At 31.3% G+C, this 11,975-nt stretch overlaps 1 protein-coding gene across 1 annotated transcript; it reads right to left on the bottom strand.

Annotated features, from left to right (window-relative positions):
* Window positions 1-1,278: 1,278 nt before the first annotated feature.
* Window positions 1,279-4,562, bottom strand: LOC116771312 (clavesin-2-like). The gene is made up of 2 exons (XM_032663135.2): window positions 4,376-4,562; window positions 1,279-3,373 (listed from the first exon to the last, which is right to left on the bottom strand). Exon 2 carries the CDS (start codon window positions 3,195-3,197, stop codon window positions 2,205-2,207), a length of 993 nt encoding a protein of 330 aa, XP_032519026.1. The 5' UTR covers window positions 3,198-3,373; window positions 4,376-4,562; the 3' UTR covers window positions 1,279-2,204.
* Window positions 4,563-11,975: the final 7,413 nt, after the last annotated feature.

The raw sequence follows: 11,975 nt of genomic DNA on the forward strand, positions 1-11,975 counted from the left end.
TTATGTTATCACACCTTAAACATAAACCACGCTCTGTCGGTTCAGCGTATTCTTTACAAACCTCATATCAAAAGCTATCAATAAAACTGATAAGTGTCAACCTAAAGCTGAATACAAATATTTTTAAAAACTTACAAAGTGCGAGCGCCAATAAAAGCCGGAAGTACCAACAATTTATTGGAACGACAAATATTCTCTATTTGGTGCTAACTATTAAGTACATATACTTAACCTTGTGTTTGTCCACGTTATCAGATAACATAATCTGTGAGCGGAGATAAAGATAACAGCTTTGATGAAAAGAAAACCTTTATAATCTGAAATAATCTATAAAATTAAAAAAAAAATCCATCAAACTACTAATAAATATTAAATTAGTATGTATTAAAAATCCCTTAATTTTTTAGAATATTTATGTATTTATACCAACTTATATATATAATATTATCAGCTATAGTGATGGAAATGAGTTAGTTATCAAAAATATCCTTCAAGAGCGAGATATAAGTCACGACTAAACTGTCAATCTCAAATAAACGCGGATCATAGACACCCTAACCGGGCGCCATTCTCTTCCATTGTCTACCGCTCTTCATAAACTGTGACCAGCCATATATGTTATCATAATAAACATGTCGTTCATTGTACCACACAATGGTCAGCTAGATATTTATATGAGAATATGATTTTTACACGAATAATACAGAAAATACTTATAATCAATTTTATGTATTATTTATAAAGTTGTATCATCTTATATCATTGTTAAATCTGTTTCAGAAACACCTTTGATTGGATGGTGCCATTTTTTTTTTTTTCTAAAGGGTGATGACCTTAAAATACATATCTTATTACATTAAAATCAAGAAGCAGTTCTAACATGTTTATAATAATAAATAGAACTATTAAAATACATTTAAATATTTAATACTCATTAGGGAAAAATAAACACGCGTATACATACTTACAATATTGAGATTCGTCATTAATAAAAAAAAATCGATTGATCTCGAGGATTTCATTTTAACATAATTAGAGCAGTTAGTTGTAATTTACCGATTTTTATTTCAAAATCGGAACAAATATCGGTATTAGCAATTAACGTAGCTCTAATTTCTAGAAAAAAATCGTATGGTATTTTCATTTCATTTTCTGTTAATATTCTTTGTTAGTTAGCTCCCAAAAATTTTAATGGCCCACACGACATTTTTCAATGATAAGAAATATATGTTATACCGTAATATAGCTTAGTAGGTTAGTATACAAAAAAACTCATAATATATTCATAAAGTTTATTAATATCAAATTAAGAGATGTAGCACGTCGCAGGCTTATCGATAAATCGATATTATATTTACAATTATCTTTTACGCGGGAATCGATAAAGCAACTAGAACAAAAGTAATATAAAGTTGTATAATATTATGTAAGTCGTTCCAATTTACATTTTATAGACTGGACGGGTCAAGTTTATACATTTAATTAATTATTTCAAGAGAGCTGATCAGGCGACGTGAGAGCTATATACATTTAGCTCCCACAGACACCGAAAAGTATTCTAGATCAATTATCTAGTAATTATCTTAATCGATTTGATTATGTTAGTCATTACAATATTTCTATACAACCACATCAAATCTTAAATTGTAATAAATGCGCAATAAGCCTCGCAAAATTATGAAAGCGTTTTAACATCTAAAATATCTTAATCAAATCATGGTCAGTCTTATAAATCTTACAAATTACAAGAACCAACTTAGGTACTTCAAAATTTGACAATAGCTGTGTAATATCAAATAGTACAGGAATATATAGATATATATTTTTTTGTATTATTCGATACATTTTCTTTCAAACTTATAGAAAGCACAAAACCGTTATGTGCGCCCGCGCAATGCAGTCCGTAAAATGCTGGGGAGCGCCGATCTAATGTTTTCCTACATACAAATTGTAACAGATACACATTTTGACTGATTCACATGCGAGGCTGAATTTTATTTATGCGTTCAAAGTTATTTTAATTTAGGCACTTTTAAATTTGGTCACAAATATTTAACGCAACCCGAAGTATAATAAATTAGAAATACACTCGATATCACAAAATGCATTCACAAAGTACGTAATACATAAGTATGAACTGGCACGCCCTAACGGCGCCGTGGTACAGCTGTCCATCGCAATCACTTGGGGATCTTACAAATGAGTCAATCTTTATCACGGAGCAGCTCAGACTTTGCACTTTTTTCGTTTCCATGAAAAGAAAAGTTCTGATTATCTTTTTGTTTATACGCTTTGTTGAGTTTCGCCGCAGGAAGATCGTTATCGACGGGCGCGGGGGGCACCGCCACCGACACGGGCTTGGCATCTATGTTTTCACAACGGCAGAATTCTTGTAACCAATGTTCAGAGTTATAGGAAGGCCCTTCCCCGCCTAACTCCGCTGGTAAAATATCCAACGGTAATGCGTCATGTAATGTAGATAGATTGTTCCCATGTAGAACTATTCTTTCACGGGTTTTCGCTTTTAGGTAGGGCTTGATAACTGCTAATGCTGTTTCTACATACCATGGCTGTCCAATGAAATGTATGCTTTTAAACCGCGCCGGCATGCAGTCTTGCAAACAATCGATCATCATTTTTAGGATTTTCGCTTGTAAGCTACACGACTGTTTAAACGTAAACTCTGTCCAGTCAACAACGATAACGTATCCGTTGGCTTGATTTTGCACTTCATTAAGAGTCCTTTCTAGTGTGAGAAGCAGGGCACGGAACACAGATATTAGAGGGCATGCATGCGGAGTCCAATTGGATGCAAACATAATGAGCACGCAACGACCGCGCCGGTCACGTTGCGCCAGCACGCCTGGGAGTCCATCGGCGAGGGCCCTCAACACACCGCCGTCCGCATTCGCCCATAGTTCCGGATGCTCCCGACGATGTTGATGGTAACGTACCAACAACTCAAAACTCTGCTGAACGTCGTGTTTACGGGCGTATAGAAACCGTCGCAGAAAGTTATCGTCTTGACAGCGGCTCTTGTCGCGAAGGGCCAAGTTGAGACTCGAGTCTACGGCGTCCTTGAGGCCATCCAGAGCTCGTTGCCTGTCCCCATCCGTAAGTCTCTTCCTGGACACGTCACAGAGCCTTTCATTCTGAATCTGCTGCAGCTTCCAGTCGTACTCCGCGTACTCGTTCATCTCTATCGTTGCTATGAGTCATGCGTCCTTTCACCGTTTGTCTGTGTTGCGCGCGCGCCGCCCGGAGCTCGAGGCCGACTGCGCTCTGTGCTCGCTCCGCGCGCCGCCATCTTGGGCCGTTCATTAAACCGCAAAATGCTTCCTTTACATTCACTTGATGGTCGAGTTACTCGCACCTATGACCAAGTTAATTTTTCACACTACTTTCAGACCAAATATTATAAAATAAGAATTGTGTCTTACTTTATGGTACATTTTTTGGTAATATTAACCGAACTTTACTATTAATATTTTTCGTTTGTTACATAAATACAAATGTTTCATTATAGATATTAAAAAATAAACCTAAATATAAAATTCGATTAAAATAAAATAACATAAAAAGTAAAATAACTTTTGACCAAGAAAATTAAAACATACATGTTATTTTTTTTACAGTCTAATTTTGTTTTATATATTATAATAGACATATATATTAACACTGATCATACATAATAATCGCGTTCAAGTGTCTTGCTAGTAACTTGATTCGTTCAAACGAAGCATAACTTACCGAGCGAAGCGAGTTATAAATAAAAGAAAAACTGAAGGTTGACTGTATACCGGTCAATTGGCTGGCTGGTTTCTGCGATGACGTCGGCCGAGAGAGTGAGACGAACATACACATTGTACCATAATTTCGATGAAGCCTTTTAAGCGAAGTATAAACGGATGGCCGAAAATCGTATAACGTCCGCGCTTTGTCCACATTATCGTATGCCTCGTAACCGTAATGGGTAACATATTCATGCAGCATTCATAATAGTTTCCATACCCGTGGAAGACAAACGAGTAACATCATTATCATATATAAAATATAATTTGGCATGACTCATCCGAGCGTTATATAATAGTTTTGTTTTAAATTTCGAACATAAAGACTGGTTTCAGTTGACCGGTTGTTGTTACTTATGCTATAGAATCTATCATCTAGAAATACGATGTAAAACACGCCAATCCACACAATAGATGAGTTGAATTCTCAAAATCAACACTTAGAACAGAATACAAAGGCACATAATTCCTTTGGGTTCACTTTCTCTTTGTAATGTAGGTCTTATCATATTTGGTTAAGTGTTAGTAAGGACGTGAGGGTTCCGGTACACGAAAGTGGATCATAAAATACTGACTGACATTACCTTGACGTTTGATTTCGGGTCTAGTCGGGGCAATGACTTTTAAAAAATCATCGGTGGCTATGCATCGCATGGTCGTTGCCCCGTGACTAGCAGGCTAAGTAAAAATAGATTCTTGAATCCCAGATTGTCCCTACGTGTAGCTCGTAAATGGCGATGCATCATGAACACACGAACACAGCATATAGGATCACGGCTAGACTACGCAAAAACATGATAAATCATCGCTTTGACATTCGTGTCATGTAATGCATAAGATTGATCACATGTACGGCTGTTTTCTTTTTTATTGTTCATACCCTTTAATATAATTATGTTCAGTTTTATCAAATATAATCAATGTGTGTTTACCTTTATTTTAAAAACTAACATCTACTAAACTTGATAAAATTTCATTGAATAATATTGTTAAAAGTTAAAGCGTGCCCAACATTATTAGTTTTAATACAATATAACTAACTTTATGTATGTATTCTGTTTATCACATCAAAGGAAATATGTTGTTTCTACCTAAAACGTAAATAAAGCTGTCACACGGTTTGTCTGTTGTGTAATGTGATATTCATATTAAAGTTTAATAGGTGTTATTCATTTATGTAAAAACGTACATACACTTCGTACATTAACACTCTTACTTTGACAGACTACTTACTTAAAAAGTTTTTTTTAACTATATTTTTAAAGTAAAATTATCTTCCGACATCTCATATAAAGCAAAATTAAAACTGTCTCATTTATTTATATCGTCTTAAAAAAAAATCATTTCTGTTGAACATGTACTGACATAACGCAGGTCCTCGCTACATAAAACTATCGATTTACTCTACAAATTAATTATAATTATTACAAAAGATACACTTCTATAATACCTAAGTTCATATTTTCTAATAGAAAAAAATTACCACAAAATTCATACATTTTGTGACGCAACGGCGATGAGTATCTTAGTTCATACAAAAATATTAAAAGTCGGTCGAGTATATTTTTCTCCTCAGATCCCAAAAACTATTTTATCTCGTTTTTGATTGATAGCTACTTATTATCTGATTGGTATCAAAAATTAAATTAAATACCAAACGTAAGTTATTATGTTTTAATATTAATAAAGACTTAATAAGCCTATGTTCCTTATGTTCCTAATATTAGGTTCTTATCTTCAAACCTAATTCAAATTTTTTTATCGCACATATTTAGTAATGGCACTCAATGAAGCTGTACGGCTTTTCAATTAAAAAAAAAGATAATATATTTTAAATGATCCCTTTTTATTATTACTCTAACTTCCTTCTAAAAGTTTAATATATTTCTTCATCATTCAACAGCCAACCTATTAGTCTTGGTTTATACTTATAAAAGCTTTACATCACCAATTATAATTATGTAAACATATGTACATCCAGCTTAAAATACAGTCTTACTTGTATACGTCAAGTTCATTAAAGACCATTTTAATTTTAATAACATCTGTTATTATCTGTATTTTAATCACAATGACGATGTACAATCTATACTGTAATTTATTTACTTATGACAGATTTGCAAACACTTTTTGTAACGAAATTATCATACGTAAATCGTAATATTTCATTCGTATATGTTTAACTAAAAGAGGTCAACTGTTTTCAGACGTAAGATAAAATTGTCATTAGATTGTCAAATATTTACACTCTGTGACTCTTGTAATCTAGTTAAGGTTTCCAAACGATTTTTCTTCTATAGAGATGTATGTACATATAAATATGTTTTATGTTTATGACATACTAAGTTTTCAAATTAATGTTTATAAAATTAATAACTTATTGTTTGCATATGTATGTATATTTAAATCAATTTAAATCTTTTCTACGAGAAATAAAGAACTTGAAGTATATTTCTGATTAAGTAGATATGATAAATTATTAATTGGTAACACTTTGCAGGAAAATTAATATAAAACGGTGTATTACCGGCGAAGTGAAACATAAAATCAACAAAGCATCCACGTTTCGACCGGTAATTTTATTTCCCATCTATTTAATAATTACTAAGGACCCTATTCATAGTCATACATTTAAAAGCAGAACAATAAAATAGTACGAACTGTTTTAAAAACCTTCACTACGTAAAACAATATCTTTTATTTATCGTTTTGTTCACTCTAATCTCCGAAACTACATAACGAATACGTATTTATTCTCAAGGTTTTTATAATAGCAATGAACTTAATTTTAAGTAACATTTTATCTTTGTTTCATTAAGCCTGTAATCATGTATTATTGTATCTGAATAATGACAACAGAAAACTATGTCTGTTCGGTAAAAGGTATACCAAAAATATTTATGGAAGCCATAAAAATTATAGAACCCATAGCAACTATTTTTGTTTCGCTGTTTTCAACTCTGTTTATGTGAGTGTCCTTAACTATTTAACAGCTCTACCCTCGAAATTAGATAATGTCCTCTGACTACATCTCCATTGTTTACCAAACACATTTTTTTTAGCATAGACTATATAATAACATTTCAATTTCATTAAAACGTTCCTTTAAACTAAAAACATTAGAAAAAAGGTTTGTTTTTGTTAACCGAAATATTAAATTTGATTACTTTTTGATCTAAATTTATTTAAGAAATGCTAAACGTAATAAGGTGATGCGTTGCTTTTCTCATAAGGAGAGAAACAGTTCATTATGTTCGAATAAAGTAAGGAATGAGAAAAATAAACATATTTTTCTGTCAATTACGATATTTCTTGGAACACTGACTCGTGACAAACTTAAGAAATATAACGAACGTAACAATGAGTCAGCGATTGTGTGAAACGATTCCTTGATCGATATAAGAGTAATATTGAATACAACAAAGATTTCCAAAATGAAAGTAATTGGAGGAGTTATACAAAATTTAACGGAGAAAAGTAACGAAACGACTTTCAAAAATGGCGAAGGACTATATAAATACAACCCGCATAGTAATTCCTATTCAGGATTCTCGATTTAGTGGAAGCATAATGTCTTGTTTAAACTTTGTCTAATTTCAATAAATTTTTGACAATTTTAATAGCTCTTTATTCAACCACCCTAGACTCAGGACGATTTAGAAGTTGTCAGGTATTCATGGTACTACATAACATTCTAGAACATTCCATTGTAATTTATGTTAAAAAGAGGTTACATTATTCACGAAACCAAAACTAGGGTGATTGTCAATAGTTCTCAGAGATAAATAACGATAACTTATCAATACCAGATAGTATGCCATGAGTGCAAAATCTACATTATAACCATGCACATGAGATATATAGAAAAGAAAACTATTGCGTGTTATGAAGGAACTAATTTAATTGCAATTTATGATATCATAAATGAATTATTAAAGAAGACTATAAACGAGAAAGTTTATGCTTTCAGTCACGCTGAAGTTGCAACACAGATAATTTACATGTAATATTCCTCATACGTATAAAAATATACATACTTATACAACTACAATACACATTTTTTTTGTAAATCTTTATAAACAAAGAAAAGCAACAATAAAATTATTAACGGACTGCTTATTCTATGTTATCTTTTTTTGCTATTTTTAATTTCCTTTTTAGTCTGGGATAATTTAGTTCTTACTTATAAATTATGTTTAAACGATTTATAATGTGTATGTAGAATGCAAATGTCCGTAGCACGTGTCATTATTGACGTAGTGTATAAGTCAGGATACAACATCACCTGGCCGGCTGCAGAGAACAGAGCAGCTGGCCACTTTACTTCCCAATTGAAATGAATACCGTATCAAAAAAAGGTTAGGTCGTCTTAAATTTAAAGTAGAACCGTCAGAAAAAATATATTATGTAAACTGTTTTCGCAACTTAGTGGACTAAATGTTACTATGTTTTACATGATCAGTGAAAGTCCAGTTTATATATCCCGTATGTTATTTAATTTTACCTACAGTGATTATGATACTAGAAAATGCAAATATTTATAAATGTTAAACTGTCAACTACTGAACATTTATATATCTGTGTGACGATTCCATCGCGGTTCTAAAGACTCGCTTTTATTATAATGTCATTTCATGCCAAACAAAAGAACTAGGTTAATAAAAAAAAACCACTAAAATAAAAAAGAGTCAATGACCTCTCCTAGGAGATTATTAAATAAAAAACTTACCCACATTTTTATATAACCATACGTTACGTTATCATCTCAAAGGCTTAACTTAACCTACATATTTTGTAAATAATATGAAGACAAATTCCTCTTAAAATAAAATAAGGTCAGTGTCAGATAAGACGCTCCAATGTATTAGGACTCAGTAATCTACATTCGTTCAAAATCTGTTACAAGCTATACAAAAAAAAAATTAAGCTCTGTTGTCTGTTAATACAAGTCTAGAACCACTTTACGAGCAGCTACTCTAGTAGCATTCGCATATAGTTATCTCCCGCAACTCCGTCTAGCAATTTATTTTATAGCAATTGGGAATTAAAACCAAGAATTATTTAGCATTCATTCTAATATCTATCGATATGAATTGAAAAATTACTTGACAATCAGTTCAGAAATAAGGCCTCAAAACAACTTGAAAATAAACAAAGTTACGTATTAAAAATACTAAGAAGAATGAGTGTGTAAATACTTTATAACGATAAAGAGATTAAAATGACATTTTGGAAGAATTCGGTCCATGATTGAAAAAAAACGGATCTTAATATTTTTTACGTACAATTCTAGACAACACTGCCAAAACACTCTTACTTTTAGTTCTACATTGTTTGTTTCTCAAATCTAGTATGTCAATGTCATTTATTACGTCAATGTCATGTCAATGTCATGTCAATTCCAGAAAAAAATAATTTAATGGATGAAATTAAGAAAAAACTACTATAAATTCCTATGTGAATAGGATTTTTTGACAGTGTTGCAGTCATAAAACTATCGAAGCTCTCGCGTGGGAAGTTTAATTAATAAAAAACTATGTAGTACACCGAATAATTTTCCATTTACTTATATATATTTTTAAAATGTGTACCACGAATAAGTCAACTCCAATATATTGCTTTTTAATATTCTAGACAAAATTTTAAATTAATCGGTCTAAGTAGTTAAAAAGCATAAAATTCTATTTTTATCACTTTTTTATGAACACATTGACCATCAACTGGAATATACTTGTACTACTAAAACTTGTACTGAGACTCGAAATAAATTCTGACCATAAGTAACTTTTAGGAGGGGAGTCAAAAAGCCACATGGTGCTAGGACAATAAGACACGTCAGGTAACAGCGCGGAATCAGTTACGAATTTTGTTAATGCCGTCACAGTTATGTAAACATTGATGTATCTTGATGATACAGGAGTTTTATCTAAAGTACTAGGGTCTTTTTTTTGTGGGAGCCAATGTCTAGTAGAATTAAACTTCCGACATGTTTAAAAAAAATCAACCATAGTCTCGTCCTTTGTACTACAAAAACCAGTAGCTTTTACTGTAGTTGCCGATAAAATCAACTTAGCCTTTGACGCAGATTAGCCAAATCTTCTTAATCGTCTTAATAAGTGTTTATTTCCGATGTACTGTTCTGGGATCATTGCCTCAGGTTTCATATAAAGTAAAAAATCATTAAAATTACCTAAATCGCCTACATAATTTAAAACAGTCTCATGAAATGCTCGCTTTCTTTTTTGTACTTTTCACAAATCAGGAGTCGTTGACTAAAAGGTTGTATTTTCTCTTTTCAGATATATCAAAAAACTAGGCGATGTTTCTCATTTTTTATCAATAATCTTTCAAAAGTAGCACCTTAAGTTTTGCAATATTTTTGTTAGTAACAAAACATTCATGGGCCTCAAAAATTAGAAGGCGTTTAGTGCGATTCGTCTTTCCAGCTTAAGTAAATAAAAATCATGTATATATATATATATATATATATATATATATATGTATACATATATATTTATTTATTTATATATGGACGTATCTTCATATTTTTTCTGTCTTACTATATAATTCACTTTCAGTTTATATTGCAGTCAGGAAAAAATTAAGAAATACTACGTAAGTATATCCCAACCTTCCGTTTCAAATATATCAACAATTTTGCTCCTACATCTACGGTTTTTTTTTAAGAAACTGGCCGAGTGATATATATTATACGAAACTTCTTAAAACACTTACACTTTTCAATAATATTTTTATGGTCGTACCCATACCGATACAAATGTAAAAAGAAAAAATGTTGAAATGGTGTTTAGTTTGAGTCTACAAGATCTTCTAATAATAAACTTGTTTCATATATTTCATAGTATGATACAATAGATAATCTAAATCACATACCAGGCTGTATCAGGTTAGAATTTTATCTGATTAACTTAATTATAAATGGTCTCTTATGCACTTGCATGCAAATAAAATTCATACGCCGAGAAATCAGGAGAGAGCGTGCTCATTGAATCATGTAAAGAGGTCTAGTGTTACCAGAGCCGATATGGCTGAGGATAACATAACGGATTATATGTCATATTGTGTTATAATCGGAAACACGTTAAAAATATTATCGAAAAATAAATTTAAAAAGTATAATTTTACCATGAAGGTTACGGTGTTTTAAGTAAATATATTTTATGTATAACTACTTCTTCCCTTTCACATGACATTTATATTTTCTTTCGTTCACTGTTAAATTTGTTTATAAAAATTTTAAAAATATTGAACTCAAAAACCTAAACGCTGTTTTTTATTTTTAAATAATATTTTCGTAGATATTTTTTAAGGGGGTAAAATAATTATCTGCTAAGACATCTTATTATCGTCCCTTTATTTAAGAACAGGGCACAGGCATGTCCAATTTAAGCGTTTCTTCTAGCGATATTTTGTTAACATTTCATGCCAGCGTTATAATGCCAGTGTTACAACCTCTAATAAAGATAATTTCGACAAAACGTGCATCACGTTTCATCATATAAGTGTATTATTACACATACAAATTGTTTGGTAATATGCTTTTTAAAGATTGTCGAGTTTCCACATATAAAATTTTAATTTGGACTTGTTAATTAAAATTTAAATCAAAATTAAGTTAAACACTAAAAATATTCATATATTCGTTTGGATCTATAATTTGTTATGGGATATCAAAAATCTATCGTTTGTATGTATGTTTCTATACCAACAACAAAGAAAGACTATTAAATTTCGTATGAAAATATATTAAATCGTATTAAAATAGTCCTAGCAACAATAAGCTCCTATTAACCAAAAAAAAAAATTGTTTTTACCATATACAAAAAGCTAATAGCTTACGTTTCAAGTGGAGCAAAAAAAAACCTCGACATCGGAAAGGCTGTCAGTCCGGTTCTCGCAGCTCGTTACAAAAATATGGCGACATATTTAATTATTAGGAAACAATTTTACTTATACATATTTAAGGTAATAACACACCCTTGCTTATTTTTTGTTTTATAACAATATACATTTTAACAGCAAGTATCTTGAGTTTCTGCGTTGTATTCAAATTTGTGTTGGTTCATTTATAAAATGATTTAAATTTCTTTATCAATTGGTCTTTAAACACACTTAGCTCTCTTGACGCATCAAATGTTATCTCTCTTCTCGACAGTTTTGACT

This window comes from Danaus plexippus, chromosome 17 (assembly GCF_018135715.1).
Source record: "Danaus plexippus chromosome 17, MEX_DaPlex, whole genome shotgun sequence".
Classification (NCBI taxonomy): domain Eukaryota; kingdom Metazoa; phylum Arthropoda; class Insecta; order Lepidoptera; family Nymphalidae; genus Danaus; species Danaus plexippus.

Bases quoted from the DNA above. Each gene is read 5' to 3' on its own strand.
- LOC116771312 (XM_032663135.2), bottom strand. From the start codon at position 3,197: ATGAACGAGTACGCGGAGTACGACTGGAAGCTGCAGCAGATTCAGAAT.